The sequence below is a fragment of the Chaetodon auriga genome, chromosome 8 (genome assembly GCF_051107435.1).
Source record: "Chaetodon auriga isolate fChaAug3 chromosome 8, fChaAug3.hap1, whole genome shotgun sequence".
Classification (NCBI taxonomy): Eukaryota; Metazoa; Chordata; class Actinopteri; order Chaetodontiformes; family Chaetodontidae; genus Chaetodon; species Chaetodon auriga.
In genome coordinates this window covers 2,103,849-2,125,600 of record NC_135081.1, presented here as the reverse complement: position 1 = coordinate 2,125,600, position 21,752 = coordinate 2,103,849, and the positions used below count along the sequence as shown (strand labels likewise).

At 40.7% G+C, this 21,752-nt stretch overlaps 1 protein-coding gene across 2 annotated transcripts in view; it reads right to left on the bottom strand.

Moving 5' to 3' along the window:
• Positions 1-311: 311 nt before the first annotated feature.
• hace1 (HECT domain and ankyrin repeat containing E3 ubiquitin protein ligase 1) overlaps positions 312-21,752 on the bottom strand; it is a 30,084-nt gene continuing 8,643 nt past the window's right edge. The window contains exons 7-24 of one of the 2 annotated variants that reach the window (XM_076736654.1): positions 19,934-20,016; positions 19,518-19,614; positions 19,316-19,417; positions 18,892-18,998; positions 17,644-17,794; positions 15,459-15,778; positions 14,008-14,076; positions 13,746-13,833; positions 12,084-12,195; positions 10,030-10,127; positions 9,811-9,898; positions 9,564-9,713; positions 8,097-8,293; positions 6,432-6,563; positions 5,135-5,233; positions 4,727-4,797; positions 4,529-4,642; positions 312-3,116 (exon numbers count right to left, since the gene is read on the bottom strand). In XM_076736654.1, coding sequence (XP_076592769.1) covers positions 3,014-3,116; positions 4,529-4,642; positions 4,727-4,797; positions 5,135-5,233; positions 6,432-6,563; positions 8,097-8,293; positions 9,564-9,713; positions 9,811-9,898; positions 10,030-10,127; positions 12,084-12,195; positions 13,746-13,833; positions 14,008-14,076; positions 15,459-15,778; positions 17,644-17,794; positions 18,892-18,998; positions 19,316-19,417; positions 19,518-19,614; positions 19,934-20,016 — 2,181 coding nt within the window. In that variant the 3' untranslated portion in view covers positions 312-3,013. The remainder of the gene's footprint in view (positions 3,117-4,528; positions 4,643-4,726; positions 4,798-5,134; positions 5,234-6,431; positions 6,564-8,096; positions 8,294-9,563; positions 9,714-9,810; positions 9,899-10,029; positions 10,128-12,083; positions 12,196-13,745; positions 13,834-14,007; positions 14,077-15,458; positions 15,779-17,643; positions 17,795-18,891; positions 18,999-19,315; positions 19,418-19,517; positions 19,615-19,933; positions 20,017-21,752) is intronic. The other variant, XM_076736655.1, reaches the window with a different exon arrangement.

Below are 21,752 nucleotides of genomic sequence, written 5' to 3'. Positions count from 1 at the left end.
TTAATGGTTAGGGGCCATTTAGAACCAGTAAACCTGCTGATCTAAACTGGTGACCCAACACAGCACTCACGCTGTGGCCACATATGTCTTTCCAGGCAAATGCACAGCTCAGTGCATGCACACATACATAAGCACAAACACAAACACAAACACACACACACACACACACACACACACACACACACACCAGAGGGCTTCACATCAGCTTGTACCTTCTTCTCACTCAGTGCCTCCTTTTTTCACCCCCACACAAACATGAGACATGTTTTTGTCTGCAGCTTGCTTGCAAAATGACCAAATCACCTGGATTGTCAAAACAAGTTTTATTGGATAAAATTTCAAAGCACAACATAAATTTATGGTAAAATACCATTTGATATTGTATAAATGCTCTTATTTTCAATACACTTTGACATCAGTTTACAAAAGCATTTCAGGCGAAGCATTCAAAACAATGCTGAAAGATAATAAGAGATATCAAATCAATATGTACTCTCCCTTTACAAATGGAAACATGGTAAACTTCAAGATATGATCCCATCTCTTTTAGAATAAAAACATATTTTCAGCATGCTTGTATAGGCAAAAATACAAAGAAAAGAAAGCAATAAGAATGATTCCAGCTTTGAGTTTTGGCACTGTGAGCCAAATATTTGTCATGTACATATCCTGTATTGCTCCTTGTGAATATCTCCTAAACTGGGACAAGTACAAACAGAAAGCTATCACTAAAGAAGATTGCTATTCGTTCATGAAGCACAAATACAGATCACAGCAAAACACTCACTTCAGAAATGATAAAGCATTTCACATATTAAACGATATGACATGTGCATTTCATGCTACAGGGACAGAGGGGCGTGTTCATGCAGCTCTGCAGACAACAGACAACACCTTGGCCATACACTGTCAAATACCTCCATAAATATATTTACTCTGCAATTTCTCTTCTGCAAAAACATATTCCATCACGGTTTGATAAGTCCAGTGGATAAATGGGGAATGACGGACAAGAAGTCCAAATGAAATTGAAACTCATCAACACATCAATATAACTGCTTATATGGTGAAAAAGTGGTTATGATTTTTTTTTGACAGACATTGTAATATCTGTGTGGGTATGCACAGGAGTGCAGTCAGGAATCTGAGTGCCTTAATGTGATTTATTCAGTTAACTGTTCACTTATATTTTCTGTAACTGTATTAATATTAAAGTCTAAATACTGTTTCCACCCTTCTTTACAGATGCAAGACTACAATTCTGGTGGACAAATACTGAATCTTTCATATTTTTGTTCATCTAAAAGTAGCCAAATTCAATTACATTCACTGGAGCCTATAGCAATCCTGTGGTATTCATTTTAATTAGCCCCCAAATTAACCCCAGAGTAACTGTGGGGGCATAGGACTGGGGGACAAAAGGGGACGGACTATACAGAGCTCATGTAGGGAGGGCCCACAAAAATAATGGAATTAATAGCCGTGGATGTGGGGAGGGGCCCACAGAGACTGCCAATATACAGGGTCCAGAATTTTGTGCTGTGAACCCTGAATAACTGGTCCGGTCATTTATCGTCACCACATCCGGATCCATGAAAGAGATAACTAATGCTGCCAATACCAAAAAATTATATGTCATGGGAATCAGTTAAAATGTTAGGCTAACTAACTTCAAGGCTGGGCTAATTAGTTTTGAGTCCTTCCAAATGTTAATTTTTGTAAAGGGACAGACAGCTTAAGACACTAACAGAAGTTGTCTCCTAGAGCAGGAAAAATGTCTCATCCAAATGAATGGTTATGGGTCCTGATGAGCAGGTGGCACCATGCATAGTAGTCTCTGCAAGCAGTGTATGAATGTGTGTGTGAATGGAGGAATGCTGACTTAATCTGTATGGAAACACAAACAGTCCATGTGTGTTTCCATTTTAGCGCAGAGCAGAGCATTCTGATGCCTTCAGCCTGCTGCAGATAAGAAAACAGCACTTAAAAGCATTGATTACTTATTTTTTCGTCAGGGTTCAGGAGTTTTTTTAATGTACACTCTATGGCCAAAAGTACGTGGATACAGCCATCCACATGGGTGGTGAAAGACTGAAAGCAGAGTAGTGGAGGCTGCTGTAACAGCACATTGATGCTCATGGTTTTGGAATGACATGATCATATGGCTGGAATGAAGGCTTTCCACACTGTTGGCCATGAGTGCATTGTTTTTACTAGATTTAAAAAATTGAGAATCTGATAAGTTTGGCTTATTTTGTTAAATAAGAGATTTTGATTTCTTCATGGTGCAATAAGGTTTCAAAAAAATCCTGTGTCCTCTTGGCACTGGTATCTTAGATGTCTGATGGCACCCAGCCCTGACAGTCAGTGGTTTTGGTAGGTTTGAGTGGAACTACTGGCCCAAAAGACAATAACCGTTAAAAGAAGAGATGGACACAAGACAAAAAAGAAAACTTAAACTGAGGCGAGAAGTATTTGTAGATTTATTCTATTATACCAGCGTGCCGATGTAGGCCTGATGTTGGCCCTTTAAAGTAAGCTACACTGTGAACCTGTTATATGGATATGATGCACTTTGATGAACTGCATGTTTGAAACGATCGATTCTACACTGGTTCCATTCAATTGATACCTGACATTCAGTAAGCTTGCGTAAATATGTTATGTTGTGATTTGTGTTTTAAGTAGAGAATTCATGGTATAAATGCTTTGTTTCTTAAATGAACGTGCACATGAAAATAGTCAAATTCAAAGATATTGAATCATTATTTGCATAAATTACCAGCGTCAATCCAAAAAATAGAAGTTCTGGCACAGGTACGAGTGGTGATCCAGAGGCTGTGCTCGCCGTTCAATCTGTCGTGCCTCTCCAGCAGCTCATTTACAAGAATCTGGTTTTCCCTTTATAGGTCCAGCAAACGCAGTGCCTGACTACAAAAAGAGTGTCTGTGGAGGAGGTTAGAGTGTTGCATGAGTCTGCAGACACTCACAGCAGCAGGAACTGATATGGTGTTTATGCCATGGTGTACCCGTAGCTCCCACAATGCAGTGCTACCAGCAGCCGGTCTCTCAGGACCTCCTGGCTCGGGTATTCTGGGAGTTTCAGCATGTTGATACTGCAGAGAGGAGTAAAATGGGGGGGAGTGGGGTGAACATAGTCAACTCAGTGGAATCCTGTGGTCGTAACGATCTATCTAGCCAGTGGAGAAGTGCTCTCATACCCATCCAAAAGAAAGGCCGGCGGCAATATAAATTACCTGTTGCACATACCAGCATGTGGAGACCTCTCCCTGTGTTCAAATTAGTGTATGACGATACCGCTGCCCAGTGCTAACAACACAGAAGAGACATACTGCCCTCTGGTGCTTAGTAATAGTTGTCAAATGTCCCTCAGTTAAGGCTAGAGTAGAGTAGTGGGTCTATTTATTCATTCCTTAAAGAGAGGGATCATTAGAGTGCTTAGTTTCGCCTGTTGGAGAATAAAACTACAACTCTGGCAGTAATGTTGAGCATCTTTGCCAACACAGTAGGATGTACGGCGCTGAACCAGGGCTGAAAGGCCATTTAAGGCGAGTCTGACATAATTCCAACTGTGAGCACTTTTGAGATTGAGTCCAAAGAGAGAAGACAGTTCTCATTTAATATTCTGCATATGGTTATTTTACTGTTGTTCATAGTCAGAGTCAACTGTGTCCTTTGAATTTAGATTTAGTTTGAAATGTGATAGGAACAGGAAACACAGTGCTGTAGTTTACTCAAATACTGTCAACCAGAATCAGATGATTTAACTGAAAGGTTCACTCTCCTTTAGAAATACATTTTAAATGTAATCTTAAATTTTGCATTATAAAATTAAAATTGGGATTGTAACTCACAACAACACAAATATTTAAGACAGACGTATTCAGTAACGCTTTTACAGGTCCCACAGTTTCTCATAATTTCTGATAAAAACTATAAAAGCTGATTCATAATCTTAAATTCAAAGAAAGGTTCCTGAAAATTTCAATATAATTTTGTGCAAAATGGAGAGGGTTGAAGTAGTACACGTCCAAATAATTAATTCAAATTAGCATCTTAGTCAGTGCACAGCAAGACATCTGAACATGCAAAAAAAGCTAAATTTGTTTGCAAGTAAGCGAACAATTCAACAAATATATAAAGAAAAGATGTCTACTGGGGTTTAAATTGATCTCTGTCAGTTTCTCATCAAGATTTGAACTGTTCTTTAAAAGAATGAACTATTGCTTATAAACTCAAACAACTTATTTGTTTTAGAAGCTAATACTATATTTTCAGAAAACTACAGAGGAAATTGTTATTGTTATTACATGGCAAAGACACGCAATGGAAAATGTGCTGTACCGGCGGCTGTTTAGATTAGATTCAACTCATCTGAGAAAATGAGACCATGTCAGTCAAGGATAATAGAATGAACACCTTAAAAAAGGACTCAAGGCAAAGACCAGACTCACATACTGCAGGCTTGAATAAACTGAGTAAATACAAGCATAAATAGAGTCATTACCAGGTACTAGAGGTAGGCAGTAGGTTGGAGGTGTATGGCACTGCAGCAACAGTGAACTTCTGTAAACCGCTGCCACCCATTAGGTAGGCAAAGCCCCCATGAGGAACCCTGGAACTGATAGAGAAGGATATTTTACTGAAATAGACATTCACACATTTTCCTGTATCAACAACCATAGCGGAAATTCAGTAAACAAACCTTCCGGTGACAAACTGAAGCAGAAGAACCCTTTCCTCCTGGGTCAGGTTCTTCACCACCTCCCAGAACCACTGCAAAAAGTTACAGATAGGTTAAGCACGACTAACAGGAAGACACAGAGAGTTAGATAACCAAGAAGGTGAGGTGGTTCTGTTTGTTGGTCTCTAGTACTGAGTACTGTTGGAAAACGTTGAGCTATTTCTTCTCAACCAGCTTCTTTAACATCATTCTCATCATCTTTCTAATGAAATTAGATATAATAATTTAAGTTATGAAAACCTGTGCCTAAGGCTTGGACAACCTCACTGGTAAACATCAACATCACTGGAAACCTAGATGACTGAAGTGAAACATAAGTGTTTAGTCTTAAAGGGTTCAGTGTGTCAGGCTGGAAGAAGAAGAGCCCACCTGGATGACTGGCTCCTGGGAGTCGTAGCCACTGGTGTACTCAGTGTTCCGACACCAATCCTGCACATCGATCTCTGGCATCCCTGACAGTAGGAGCTCCTGTATGCACACACACGCACATACGGCATGAAGAAAAACTACAGCTACAAACGCATGGTAAAATTAGGGTTAATCAACCAATACTGTCCTCTTATACGATGAATGTGATGCAATTTGTTTGCTAAACTGGTTATCCAGGGACAGTCACTCACCTGCACTGATTCTTAGGAATGCACAAATCCGACCTTTTCCCCTTATACCAATTGGATACCTCACCTTTGAGTATCTGCCAACACCGGTGTGATACCAGTGCTCAATTTTTCTAACATTTCATATCCTTCCTGCATAGAAGTCATTTGATCTATTTTTTTTATTGTGTTTTTATTGTACTTTATTGTGTTTAGACAAATTTAGCATTTGAGACCTTTGGCTTTATTTATCAAAGCCTGGTGTTATTCTGTATTTTTCACATTGTCAACAAATCCCATGGGCAGACCCAAGCCAACAACGAGTTGGTCTGTCACTCAATATTTTATGACTTCTCTACCCTGTCTGTGGCATCCAGGCCAATTGGTTGCTATTGAAGTTGTAAATTTTTCATCAGATCTCATAAATACATAGTTTTAATGTTAGTCCAGTAGAACAGTGTGTGTAGGAACAATGAAACTTTATGCCACAGAGGAATAAGATATATGAAGCTTTGGATATACACAAATAACTTGTTAGTCGACAGATTCAGCGTGGGTTTGGCTCTACACATGGGAGTTGTTGGGAATCAGAATAATATAGGATGTTGCCATCCTTACTTTAAACTCTATGAACATTCACACTGCTGATAGCAGCTGATCAGAGTGACAGTGAAACAGCTGTTGTGCTGTGAAAACACGAAACAGGCCGGTCAGTTGCCAGTTGCCCTGCAATGACAGCATGACCGAAACATGTCCAACAAATCCAGGGTGGGATAATCAACATGCTACACTATTGATCCTCGCAAGAGTGTGGAGATCTGCCGACACACACAGAAAAAAACCCTCTAATGGAGCTGGAGAAGAGGGAGGGGCTTCAAGGTGACCCCAGCCCTCCCACCCCCCTTTACCCAAACATGGCTAATCAATCCCTGCATCAGAACTGAGCAGGCGGCAGGCAAAAGGGAACAAGGAGAATACCAACTGCAAAAAGACAAAGAAGGGGGAGAGGAGGAGGAGGGGGGAGGAGGAAAAGTAGGGAAGGACAGGGAGGTCTGAGGAGGACGACTAACCAATTCATATTCGTCGAAAAGCTGGATGAGCGAGGCAGGGATGAAGGTGTGGAATCCGCGCAGGAAGGCGTTTATCTGAGGCTGGATGGCTCGCGTCATCCTCAGCTCTGTCACCAGCTGGACGTACTCAGCCTGAGAGAGGACACACACACATAGATCAAAGTCCTCCAGAAATACTGACGGACAAGAGAAAGAGACAGAGCTCATACATAGTTATTCTTCCTGCTCCTGCTGGACTGCTCTCTGCTTTGCAAGACAGTGCCATCTGCAGGAGCACCACAGTACTGCACTCTCTAATGAGGACTCTTCCAGGCAATAAGCTGGAGGAGAGAGATCAATCGCTCATAGGAGACCAACTATGTATGAATATATTGGAGGGGAGCTTAGGCTGGTCATTAACGCCACCTTCAGCCACACTGCTGCAGCATGACACCACAAAAATACTCAACTCAATGTCCAATGTTCTCCTCAGACTTTTAACAGAAAAAATTGAAGTACTTTCCGGGATTAAATTTGAAAACAAAAATTGAGGAAAAGAGGACAGGGGTTATTGGTAGATTCAAGTTAGGGTTGAATGATATGGCTTAAATAAATGTCACATTATTCTAATAATGACAATATTGTTTAGAAATGAAAGTTTGCATATATGGACAGTGTTTGTTATATCAGACATCTCCACACTTAGCTTTTAATCACTGCAACCAACTCCATACATAAAGACCCATGAGTGCTCTGAGATGTTTAGGCTGATTCAATCTGTCATAAACAACATACATGTAAGACCCCTGTCCCGATATTCACAGAACCAAAAGAGAAAAGGGAAACAAGGAAAACCAAAAGAAAGAGAGCACCCTGTCTTTAAAAACAAAAAAAAAACAAAGACATTCTGACTATTTCAAATAATATTGTAAACCAGGGGTACTCAAAGTGGGGGGTGGGCCCGCATAGAGCTACTGCAGTAGGGTGGAGGCTTCTGAAGGGGGGACATGCCAGAAAAAGTTTGAGAACCACTGTCGTAAGCCGTTTTCAATCTTGGCCGCCACACATTCAGATGCAAAATAAGCAGATATGAATGACTGTTGACAAGGCCGTCTACTTTAACTGAACTGCTTTCAAACACATGCAAATATCTGCTGCCTGGCTATTTACGTATTTACATACATGATGTGCTGCAAAATACTTCAATATTTTTAAAGAGATAGCTCAAATTTAAGGAAATATGCTTTCCAGCTCTCTTCCTGAGAACTCGAAAAGACTGATACCTCTCTCATGTCTGTACGGTACATATGAAGTTGGATCTAGGGGCTGGTTATCTTACCTGAACTTAAAGAACTGAAAGAGCTGTAAAGGGCAGTTATTAGTGAAAATTTGGAAAAATGTAAATGTATCACCTCGTAGAGAAGAATTTCATTTTTTTATTATTCCCTACCAATAAACATCTGACGACCACTTCTATTCTACTGGGTTTGTCTTTATTTTACCTATAATTAGTGTAAATTTATAGAGTGTTTTCAAGAAAACCTCATTAACTTCAAACTTATCAGAGGCATATGTACGTAAAATAAAGTGTTACCACCCAGCACTGAGCTTTGTCCTTTCACCAAACAAACACGTTCATGCGTTATGGGTGACATCATGCCTCTGACTGTGTTTGTGGTGACTCACCTTGTTGTCCTGGGTGACCAGGATGCTGGTACCTCCAGGTTTGAGTGGTACTTCCTCCATCGCCCCAAACACATCCGTCTCAACAGAGAAGGTGAGCTCCAGACCCAGATCACTGATGTCGTTGTCCAGAATCCATTGCAGGTTCTTAGCATACTCTGGATCAATGGACGACACATCCTGATAGTTCACAGGGATGCCTGGAAAACACAACCACACAACATACACTGAATCTAGTAAAGAAAGTCAAGAGCACTGGATCAGGACACTATGCCTGACTAAAAGTGAAGGAAGTCAGACACATAATGCTTAAACTGTAAGCCAAATTTCACATTTCATATTCAGTAGGTCTTGACATTTTCCATTTCCCTCAGATTCTGCCTCATTTCAGGATGGAAAATCTTCCAAATTGAATAATAACATTTTTCTCTGAGCAATTAAATATCTAGAACATAATAATCAAGGTCAAAATGATATTACAAATGAAATATCTCACAAAAAGGCAGTATTTCCATAATGCTAAGCTAATCTGTTGTGTGTAGTAACATACTTGTCAAGAATATAATCAAAACGTCACAACAGTCATGTCAGATTACCACCAAATCTACAATAATGTGTAACCAATAAAAATGATCGACCTCATCTAACACTGAATACTTTGAACCTACACTGTTTTTACTAAATTTCTTATATTTCTCGCCAACGTCTCAGCCAGACATGTCAAACTGTGATGTTTTTTTCCAAGCTAGGCTTCTCAGAAATAACATCATTTGTTATGTCAGTGGTTCTCTACTTGTTTTTCCAAACATTTTTCAGATTTGCTTTGTTTTGGGTTTTTTGGCCTTACTTGGACAGTAGAGACATGACAGGAAGTAAGGGGAGACATAAAGGATGAACTAGCAATAAAGGCCCGACTTGAACCAGGAACTTTCTGTATGTCCAAAGGCCACAAGGACAGAGGAAGAACATTCTTCATAAAAACAGTTCTAACGTTTCCAAATGATCTGTTTATTAACACAGATCAAATATCTGTACATGAATGGACAGAAGAAAGCTGCAGTGTTCCATGGATATATGAACCGTGTTGATGGGACGCTTTCAGCCTTCATGATGAACAAAAAACGTCTTCTCTTATTTCCATTTTGGATGAATGTGATCAGACTCCCAGAAGCTTTAGGTCATGTGAGCTGGAAATACGATGTCACCATGGAGTCAGTAAAAGTGATGCTAAATTAGCTGCTGGCTGCTCCTGTGTGTACCCTTTTATGAACAACAATCACCTGGATTACTGTTGATACTGTAGAAATGATCACGCTTTGTGATTTTGAGGGAAGATCTGATCATTTCTAATCCCATTACTATTACAGGAAACCACATCAAGCAAATTTAAAGGGTTAAAGGCGGACCTCATATATATCAACTTGTACAGTAATCTGAGCGTTATCTACACATAAGCCTGCATTCTTTTACCCAGTATGTGTTTGTAGAAGGAGCGGGTGAAGTAGATGTTGACCAGCTGCCGATGGTACAGAGCTAGGCCCAGGATATGACCTGCGAACCGGAAGTAGTTCAGGTGGTCTGGGTTCACTGACGAGTTGCTGTTGGGCTGAAAAGTGGTACCTGTACATCACACACACATAAACACACATCTTCACTCTCCATGATGAAATTTTGCTTGTCATTTGAATGTGATCACAGAAAGCAACACGTCATGTACCATCAGCTGACTGAGTGAACAGAGCGTAGTCTGGGTTGATGATCTCATTGGACAGGATGTCAAACCACTCCCGAACCACACCCTGACCCTGAAACACAGAGAAGACCCAAACATAACAGGTCACTGCTTTGGAGGAAATGAGTCCATCAGCTGACAGCAGAAACAGGCCAACAGAAAGCACTGAGAACTCATGCAGTGTCATAGAATTTAGAAACTCACCATCCCCTCCTCGCCATGGAAGCGAACAGCGATACCCTGTTTGAGTTTTTCATTGGTGGACTTGGATACCATCTCACAGCTACTCCTGAATATGGAGTCTGTTAGTATGAAGAAAAATATAATTAGTGCACGTGTAACAAAACTTTGAGGACAAAAAGATGGGGAGAATGGGAGGTAAATATGGTGGTGGGTTAGAGCCACAAGCTTTCTGTTGTGACTGTGAATGGGTCAATGCTGATTTCTGTTGTAAAAGCACTTTGAGTCATCAGTGGACAAGAAAAGCACTACATAAATGCAGCCCATTTACATAGTGCTAAAGAACTAAAGGATGTTTAGTTCTTAAATGAAACCTTCGCTACCTTTTATGTGGATGTCCAATCAGTGTTGATTGTAAATGTAGTCAATTGATGCAATAAACTCATTGTGCTGTATTGACTGAGTAAACTGAGTTCTCTGGCTGCGAAATCTGTTCATCTGGTTCCAGCACTGTCACTTCACATGTACCATGACATAGTTGGGGGTAAGGAAAAGCTACAGCCTACTTCAGCTTAGATTTCTAGCGTCCACCTCTGGGTAACCAGGGGTGTGCTGATCCTCAAAAACAAAACTTCCTTGTTCTCCTTGCTTGCATTCCAAACTAGCTCCTCCAACAGTGAAAATGGCAACCAAAATGTGAGTGCAGCGGATGTTGTGGGCGAGGATTCATTTTATAGTTTTGGCTGACTCGGATATTCAGCTGTATGTATTCTAGTATAGCTGAAGAAATGCAGCACAGGGAGGCATAGAAATGTGAGAGAAATGTCCCCAGAACAGCTGGAAACCTGGAAGGTGTGCATGAACATTACGCGGGCTGTAGTGGAATAAACTCTACGGACCTTTAACTTAGTCAATTATGTTTGTGGGCTGTACAGGAATTTGAAGATGTATGTTTTACATGTAAATATTGTCAATGATTTGTTTGAATAACTTCCAGACTGCAGCAAGACATTTATACATAGCACAGAATTTCAAAATATAGTAAAATTATAGTCTACACAAACCCATATGAAATAAGTAAATTTAAGGTTTGGCATGAGCTATTAGATGTAGATCTCAATTGGAAAATCTAAATTTGGAAGCCTGTGTCGTGGACACACAGCATCCCTCCACTTTCTCACATAGAGCCCGTGACTTGACTTCAAACTTGGAGGCTGTAAGTTTTAGCATGTTTCATGTTTTGCTGTCTATTTTGTAGGTTGGCCTGTTGAACTAACCACCACTTCAGCTGAACCAGAGGTGTCACCTCTGGAGGATTAAAACTCTAAGGCCTTCAGTGTTGTGTAGACCCACTGGGGGGCACCAGAGATCATAGGGGGTGCACACAATTTTATCTGCGCTGAGGTTGTGAGGATACCAAAATTATATTTGTGCATATTAAATTTATAAAATCCCAGTAACACATCCAATTGGATAAGAACAAGAACCTACAACTGCTGTTTATTTTTGCAAATAAAAGTTTGGAATTAATCACTTTATTCTTTTAGTGCATGTATGCAGGTAGGAGTTGGGGTTGGGGAACCACTGGTCTAGACCACTGGCCACTGTGTTGGTACAGCACAGATGCCAACATTGCACTGTGTTAGCCAGCATGCAAGTGTGCATTCCTGGGAGATGACTCTATAAAATGACAGTGTACTATGAGATGTCTGACAGTATTAAAGGCCCTCAAGCTCCTGGTTTTATTACTCAAAGCAGCCCTTCTTGATTGCTTTTTATCACGCATTTTTTTAAGCAGTGCCTAAAATAAAGTGTATGTTTAAACCACGTGAAATATCTGCAAAGTCAATCAATAAGGCTTTCACTGAGGAATTCTGGTGTCTGTTTGGCTTTAGCCTCATCCTAAAATGAGAGTAAATGTTCACAGCGTACCAACAGCTGGCACATTCTCTGTGCATTAGGCAATAAAACTGGCAACATTACACTGGAGTGTAAATTACATCAGCGAGTGGACTTTGGCATGATGTTCTCTTTATACATGAACAGTGGAAGTGTATGCTGGTGAGCACAGTCAGTACCTCTGTGGATGAGCAGGATGTCGTTCTCGTTGACTGGACGATGAACCATGTCTGAGTCTGGCTGGCCGGCCAGCAGATGCTCATAGAACCACTCACAGCGATCCTTGAAGGGCTGAGGAGGAAAACAAGACTTCAAGACATCCCACACTGCACAGCACTTTCCTAAACTAATTACCACTTCGCTGTGCTTTTAACTCGCAGACTGTGGATTTTTCAGTCTCAACCGACAGCTCTGAGAGCTTTCTGTGCTAAAATACTTGTCTGTAATACAGAGATGAGGCTGGGGTCTATTTGCATAATGTATGCCTTTGTTCTCTAAGCGTTGGAGGTAGAGTGAAGGATGAGCGTGGAAGAGAAAGAAACGCTTTTCTCCCTAGGGCTGCGGGGCGTACCGAGAGAGGAATCAGGAGATGAAATCAAATTCACAGGTTAAAGTCTGTAATTAAAATAAGGGCCTACTCCCAGGCGAGCCATAATCCATGGGTAACGAGGCTCGAACGCTGCAGCTCAAATATGAATACTGAAGAGTGAGTGAACAGCACACAACTCGGAGCAGCACTTAAAATTTATGAAGCCATATAAATGGAACTTAAGACAAGTGTTATCGCCATGGTTGTAACACTGTTAAATGATCCTGAAGTGAAGACGGGGGACTTTCAAAGTCACTTTCTATAAAGTCCCTGAAGACACAAACATAAAGACACAGAGGTACTTTTCCAAGTAGAAAATGACGAACAAGGTAAATACTTTTGGAGCTACAGTGGAGTTTGTTTATGAGAGAGAAACCAAGCAGTGTAGGGTTGATGGGAGAAACGTTATGGATTTTATTCAGTTTTGGAGCTAAAACCTTGATTCCACTAGAGTGCTATGTAAATGTTTTATAAAATCTAATAATGAGAAATCGCTAGTCTCTTTTTCTACAGGAACACATAAAACAAACATTTTTTTGATAAGAATACCTTGAATTCGGAATTATTTTGAAAAGAACTATAAGTACAATGGGTACAGTAGGGCACATTTTACAGTTGAAAAATGAACTAGATTCACATTCAGAGATGAATACTGCAGCTTATGCTTATTCACATTATTGATTAATCTGTCTAGATTTTTAAATACGTGTTTGGTCTCATTTTGTCTGAGCAACAGTCCAAAACTCAAAGTTTACAACGATATAAAACAGAGAAAAGAATCAAACTCTCACATTGGAGAAGCTGGCTTCCTACATGACTTCAAGCATTCTGAAAATACTTGCCTGTTACGTTTCTATCAAATGACTAATCAATTAATGGAGAATTATTCAATTGTTACAGAGCAATGCATTGTGGGTTATAATGTTGAAATGATTAGTCAGTTAATCAATTCAAGAAAGACTGAATGAATGATAAATGTGGGAGCTAAACAAAGATATTTTGGTATCCAATATACAGTATGTCTACACTAAATCTAACAAATATTGCCATGTCTAACAGTGCTGCAACAGACCATCCAAACTACAAGAAGAAAACATTCAAATTCATATGAGAAAAAGTTTACAGAAGTTGTGCACTTCTTGCTCAAAAAGGAACAGACCATATTTTCTGATGGACTGAAAATAGCTTCCAAACTTGTGCTTCTGTATCAAGTCCCTCAAAGCATTTAATCAAATAATTCATTGTGTCTTACCTGGCCCTTGATAATATGCATGAAGCGTGACATCAACTCTGGACATTCCAGGAGAAAGTGGAAGTGGTTAAAGATGATCTTTGGATTCCTGATAAAGGAGAGGCAGAGAGATGAGCAGAGAGATAAACAAGACGGGGAAGTGAGAGAACAGAGAGACCAGGGTGGAAATAAATTAAGAGGAATAGAAGTTGCCAGATCAATACTCAGTCTCTCTGTACTGCGTGAGGATTCTGAAGCATGGCACAGGGCCACGTTGACTCACCTGGTTACAAAACACTTGAGCACCTCGTCATGCTTGCAGACAAACTCAATGAAGCGAGGAGACGTCATTCTGGGTGAGGAGAGGGAGAGAGGTGAAGAGTGAAGAAGATGGAGTGAGAGACAACATCTCGGCAACAGCATCTGATTTACAATTAGATCAGTCATTTCCATCTGAAATGGCAAAATCACTAAAGTGAAAACGATCAGACATCACATATCTGGAATGCTGATGAAAAGAGCAAGAGCAACAAAAACAGAAAGACAGCTCACTTCAGCAGGCTGTCAATAACAGGCCTCTATCTGCTGTTAACTGTTATCTTTAATGATCTAATTGAATATAATTATGGACCTGGAGAAGGGTTAAAACAAAGAGAGATAAATGTGGGAGCAAACAGGAGGTAGATGAGGCAGGGCTGGTCACAGTGGGAGCTGTCTCAACTTCTTGGAAACTAAGTACTGAGAGAAAGAAATAGTGATACTATGTGGTAGTAATTAGTAGTATTTTTGCTATGAATCCAGATCTGTGGAGATGTACTGTATGCAATCAAGGGATAGAACGTTCATGTCCTTGTCCACAATGATACACCAAAATCTGCACAGCGGAGATTACATAGTGACAATTCCCACCAGGGGAATGTAGGCTGTCTGCAGAGGACGTGTGTTTCAGTCGTCCACCTCACGTGAGTTACGCTTCTATTTTAGTCACTACGGCTGTTTCAAACCTGCTGCAACTTGATCTGTCTTTTTAGGTTTCAAGTCTAGTTTCTTCAGCGATTGCAGTGATTGCATTTTGAGCTGAGTGCTGCCAAAATGCATCTTAGACCAGTGCAGTGCTGTGCAAGAACAAATCTGGATCAAATCTTCAGGACTGAAGCTGCTGCTGCTTTCACTGCACAGACAGTGTAGACAAGATGTTAGACTATGAGCCTACAGATGGATGCTAATGTAATACTATATGAACAACAGTGGGCAGGCTTCATACTAAATCATGTATTAGTACAGCAGTAGTAGTGGTAGTGGTGCTAGCAACAGAAGTGGTGGATGTGCTAAAAGTAAAAGTATCAGCAATAGAACAGCAGTATATTAATGGCTGTCAACTCGTGTCAGCAGTGGCAGTGGTAGTACCAAAAGTAGTCATAGTAGTGGCTGCAGTAGCAGTAAGGATAGTGGTATTAGTGTCAGAAGATTTACCACAGCAATAGTGACAGTGACAGAACACACAGGAGTGGTACTGCAGAAGTAGGAATAGCAGCAGTCGTGTGGTAGAAGCACTAATGTCAGCAGCAGTACAGAACAGGATTGTGAGCCAGCAAAAACAAAAATGTCACTGTGGAACTGTAAGAGGTCCGTTTGGATCACGGCTGATTATTATTGCTCTCCAGGTTAAATGACGCTGCTTGTATTTTGATGAGACACTGTGTGACAGCTGACAGATGAAGGCGGAGCACAAACCCTTGTGGCATCTGACAGGAGCAGCACATATAGAAGGCTTGAATCACAGCGCTGAGACGATTGGCTGTCATGGATATAACGTCCTCCCCATCGGCATACGCCTCAGTTTCCATGACAATCTGCGGGTCCAGTAAGGAGGGGAGCTTTGGCATGGAGCCAGAGTGGTCAGCCTCCCGCTGTTTGAGAAACAGAGAGGCTATCTCGCTGCTGGACGTGGAGGAGGACGGGTTCTTCCTGTTCCTGTCCAGCTCTGTGGAGATGAGAACCAGCCACTCATCGAGAGAGTGCCACAGCAGCTCCAGAGGCTGCAGAGAGACAGACTGGGTGAGAGACACTGGATCAAAGACAAAGCAGGTGGAATGATCCCTGAGGACATTTCATGGCAGGAGTGACTTTGACCTTCAGGGTGCCTGCAGGTGCAAGTTTCATTTAAGGTTTTAGGGCCCTTTTCACGTTATCTGGGATTGGAAGATTAATTTCAAAGAAAAAATGCTCCAAAGAATGACCTCTGTCTCACCGAGTAAAAGCCAAGACAGAATGGAATCTACCTCAGGTCATTTTCAGGAACATTATCAGGACTGTCAGGGACCTGAGAACAGCCAGTCAGTCACACCAGAACAGAAGTTTGCTTTTCAAGGGTCAGGTCATACCAAATTACAAAAATACATTTGCTTACTGACCTCTTGTCCTATCTAGCCACTGAGGGCTGTGCTGTATATGACCATGCTTTCAATCTCTGATTGTTTCTGATTATTTTTTGCCTCCATATCAATACAGTGGAGATGGATGGATTTTTGTTTGTAGAGCCCATAACAGATAACAAAAAAAAAATCCACATTCTGTGGTCTATAGATCAGTAGATAAACTTTCTATAGAAGAAAACACTCCTAATGAACACTCTTCATCTTCACTGTCTGAAAGGCAAGTATCTGAAAAGAAAAGAAAACCAGAACTATCTGTGTGGCTAGATATGGTTGCTGTTACTTAGGTGAACAAACCCTTCAAAAAAACATGAGAAAAAGCTTTTTTTAAGTTTATATCAAAGCAAAATCATGTGAGGTGATATAACAATAAAACTGTTTTTTTGAGTCCTTACAATTAGCAAATGGATGTGCAACCATGTGCCATAGATAGAAAAAGCCACAACATTACAATGCAGAGCTAGTTCCTCCTCGTTGTGAGTTGAAGGTATTTTCTAAGTGAAATCAGAGTAGTGTTCAGACAATGACACCATCCCAACCCCAAAAGCATGATGACACCATTTCAGGTTGAGTGACATTGAAATATATCCTGTGGAATTTGTCATACTGTCAGAGATTTTGTTGCACCATCTATACTCCTTCCATATTTTTGTTGTGTCAGGTGATTGCAGGCAGTGCTACAACTCACTGAACAGAAATGCTTTCTGACAATATTACATCTAAAGGATTGGAAGGACCTTCATGTCAGGTATGTAATTGCTGGACTAGCCAACAACAAACTCATATGAAATTTTATTATAAACTGACTGAATTTCCAGAAAATGTGCTGTTTCTACATACAGTTACACAGAACATCATGGCATTCTCTATATCTATGCTGTGACACAAAATGACATGAAACATGATAGAAAGTTTTATCACCTAACCCTGACTGCTTTCATTCAGTGACAGATGAAATGTAAAGGTGCTGCTACCTCGACACTGCAGAGTTTCATGTCATCATATTTGACATGCAGAGCTTAATGATTATGATCCAGTCTGGTCGATTCTTGTTGATGTTTTATTTGAACGGATACATAGATATATGACATACCATGTCTGTTGGTGCTGTTTAAAGCTTGATGGATCTCTTTCCTATCGGAATATTTCACAGCCATAGTCGATCAAAAATATTGTGGGAGCAATAAACAGTGTGCAGATTTTTTTTTTTGGCTTTCCTGTTTTTTTGGATAGTCATACTTTTCTCATGAATTAAGCTTTAAGCATCACTTAAGCATCAACCAAATCATGATTTCAAAAGTACAACTGATGATCAATTTTGATATATTACTTAGTTTGAACTGAAAAATGAAGCTTTCTCTGCATTTTAATTTCACAATTTTGCAAATAACACAGAGCATGCACACTTCCATCCCAGCAGCCTCCTCAGTGGCTCTTACAGCACCTACAGATCACAACACACTGTACATACACCGCCTACTAACCTTGAAGACCTGGCTGCGAGGCGTCTTGTTGCCATTGTAGCCCATGTCATTGCCATTGTTGGGTGATGAAGGCCCCAGGCGGAACACATGGCAGAAAATACGAACAATTCTCAGCAGGCTTTTCATTTGAGCCTCAAAACTGCTGGACAGGCTGAGGAGGGACAGAAGCACATCTTAGCACTACTACTCAAATTGAAAAGTAACAACATGAAATGAAGCACACTCAGATGAAACAGCTGCAATGGAGGGAGGCATCATATTGAAATATTTGCTGTTTGTGATTGTTTGCACACGTCTGCAGTCAGTGAAGGGCAGGAGCACCGATTCCTCAGATTCAACTGAATCAAACAAGGAACACTGAACCTTTTCATACATCTTTGGTCCTCTATTTCCTCTCAGGCATAATCTTTCCTGTGAGGTGCTGACTGTCACACGTGGCACATGAAGACATCTTCCCAGAAAAGTCTAAAAGGGGAAAACTGCTCTCTTCAGTCCATCAGTCATCACTGAAACTAACTGAAATATACAGTTACACATTAACTAACTTAACTAAGAATACTAGTTATGTGTCACATTTAAACAAATTCCCTAAATCATTAGATTAGATATTAAACCTTGATTTTTAATGTGAATCTGAAACTGTATCTCAGTTCACTCAATGGCTGGATTTCCTTTCAAAATGGTGATTGAGATGAACTAGGGGTGGATGGATTTAAGAAATGAATTTTAACTTGTGGTACTGAGGCTCTGCCCAACTAAATGATGAAGAGGACTCAGCTGTCAATCGTGATGTCACACCAACTTTATATAACATCACATGACTCATTAAAAGTAGGCGTATCAGAAAAATGAGCTTTTGAACATACATCAGTGTGATAAGAACTACCTAAAATAACGGAAACCAACTTTGGAAAAATGATTTGATTAGTATTTAACATGGAAGGGGCAGGGTTTATGACCTATACTGCAGTCAGCCACCAGGGGGCAATAAATATGCTTCATGTTGTCAGCATGTTGGCCATCTTTATGCACAATGATCTGAGCATCTCACTCTCAGAAATAAAGAGAATAGCCAGTAAGTTTTTCCCAGAACGAGTCCTACCTATAAAACTACAAATAAGTCTGTTTAAAACTAGAACAGTGTAAATGTTAGTTACAATAATGGCTATACAACAAGATCAATATGTAACAACATATAACAAATAAGAAAAACAGAGCAAATATGTAATTAAATATGTACATTTATACCTGAGAAGCTTGTGTCCATTGGTGGTTGCCACTTCAGCAAGACTGGTCAAGATCCTCTGGTAATGACTGTCACTCTGCTGAGAGACATGCTCCAGAACCTGCCTGAGCTACACACACACACACACACACACACACACACACACACACACATTAAACATAACCAATTAATGCCTCATCCTAACTTTAGCCTAACCTCACTAACACACCTTACCCCTAACCTTAACCTTAATCAGGACCTCAGTTTTTCCTCATAAGGACCAGGTTTTGGTCACCACAAGGACTACTGATCCCAACAAGGTTGGTTTTTATACCAGAGAAGCTCCCTAAAAGGCAACTAAAACGTTCAATACATTTTATACATGCATCACATCAACAGAAATGTATACACTTCATATCAATGCATATGGAGACAAACCGGTCATACCATGTTCTCTTTAATATCATCATTCTGTGTCATCTGGATGAGGGTCTGGAACAGTCTGCAGTGATGCTGGATGAGGATCTCACAGGTTTCCCCATATCCACCCTGAACACACACATTGGAGCTCAACATAAACAGAACAACATGACACTAAGAGGACAAAGCCTAAAGTGCATGAAAAGTGAAAAGGTAGTGAAAAACTCACCTGCACACAGAGATCCATGGGAGTGATTCCATTCTTGTCAGCGAGGTATTTGGCACCTCGGGAGAGCAGGATCTGTGCTGTGTCTCTTTGGCCATGGCTACAGAACAACACAAGGTTTCAATACAACTGGAGTAATGGACTATCTAATACTGGCACTTTGTTATGCAAAGCCATCTGTGGGGATGTTTGAACATGACAATCACTGGGTTATTACTGGATTATTTAAGTATTCTGACATGTAAATTGATAACTGTGAAAAGCCAGCTCCTGTGAGTTAAGACAGAGTCTGACAGATTTGGAAACATAGATGTATCAGTGAATCTCTACCTCTGAACAGTTAAGAGAAGTGTGAAAGAGGTCAGATGAGACCTAACTATGAACAACCAACATTACAATGACATGTCTGATGACATCACCTGCAGGCAAAGTACAGAGGCGTGGCTCCAGAGACATTTGGCCGGTTGATGTCAGCTCCACTGTCCAGAAGACATAACACCGTCTGAGCAGAAACAACATATGCTCATATCACATGCATGGAAATATCAAACTGAAAACTGGATAACAAGAAAAAAATAACAGATGTCAACAATCAACAACATTCAAGTACAATATGAATAATAATCATATAACGGCAAAGTATCCAGAGGGTGAAAAGACTGTAAAATTAGGGAATCCCTCTAAAAGGATAATTCTGGTTTACTGTTCATATTTCCAGAGGAAGGTTCATATTTCCAGAGGAAGGCCGAGCTCCATCTACTAGCTGTGAGCACAGCACAAGTGGGCGTGCCCTCTGCTGTGGCTGTCTAACGCCGTGGCCACAGTAGGGTTCCACCACAAGGCTGCACCATTACAATACTGTCACACATATGTATCTAATGGGTCTAACACCAACCACATGCAGGGCCTCTGCAGGTGCAGTGAAGTGACAAAGATGCATTGGCTAAGCAGGGTCCAAAAGATCTTTTTGGTCTGCAAAACTGCTGGAGGGAAATTAGAAGAGCAACTGTATTGTTATATATTGTATTAATATGTAGTATTAGGTTGCTGGGAAACTAACTGTACGTAACTCTGGATGAACACGTTCAACCTGCAGAGTTACTGGACTGTATACACGTGTCTGAGGAAAAGAGGAAGTCTATAAATAATGGCACCTGCCTGACTGTTGTTGATAAGAAGGGACAGAGGCATAAATCAACTGAGATTTGAAAAGGAAACGAACAATGAATGTTATGTCAGAAGTTCATCCATCATGTCAAACGGTTGTGCATCTTGCTTTGAAATGAGCTGACGGTGTAAGATGTAACCTGAAATGTAGAAAAGCTGAGGGGGGACTGCCTCTCCTCAGTCATATTAGTGTAAGGCTGATGATGGCTCAAGAACAGAATGATGGCTAACTGGAGCTGGTCTGAATACTTTCTCACCCAAACAAAAACTGACACTTCAGTTTCCATGACAGACACAGGGTTATTAAAAACTCTCCTCATGCTACGTCTCTGCAAATGTTCTTTAACTGTACTTCTTCCATGCTCTTAATCTTTCCCTATAGATTGATCTGCTCCTGCGATGTGCCACCACATACAGTATTGCAGACTCTCTTTGTGTTTTGCACAAGATTCTCTTCTGTGGTACCAGTGGCACTGGTACCTGGGCCAGGTAGTGTGAATCAATCAAACTGCAATACAGTCACTGACAATTATATACTGCACAGTGCACCAGTCTGCAGGTCTGATGCAAAGCAAGACATAGTCAAACAACTTCTGTGTTACAGTGGTGAGTTTGTAGCAAAATACAACTATTTCAGCAATTTTCTGTATTTGCCAGCTTGGATTGAGGGGCGGGTTCTTAATTTGGACCTGGTGGCGAAGCTATTCCTGAACACACATATCTGTCATATCTGATGGAAGCAGCAGGTTCAAATCCTGGCAGCACCTGGCTGTACAACACTGTTTTTGGCCCGTTTTACTTTCTTTGGTGCTATAAATAGTAGCCAGCCAGTCACAATCACTGCTGCAGCTATAGCCAAGTTGTGTTTCAGCTTCACAACCACAGCCAGGAATAACCAGCCAGTGTGCTGTTGCCACACCCAGTGGCTATGGGTGATGCCGAGTTCCCCAAGAAATCCGGATCAAAGAGAATGCAAAAAGTATTATGAGGGAACAAGAAAGTAGTAAACGAAATAAATTTCCCACAGTGATCTTACTGAGGCAAAACTACCTAACATTTACTACCCTCAAA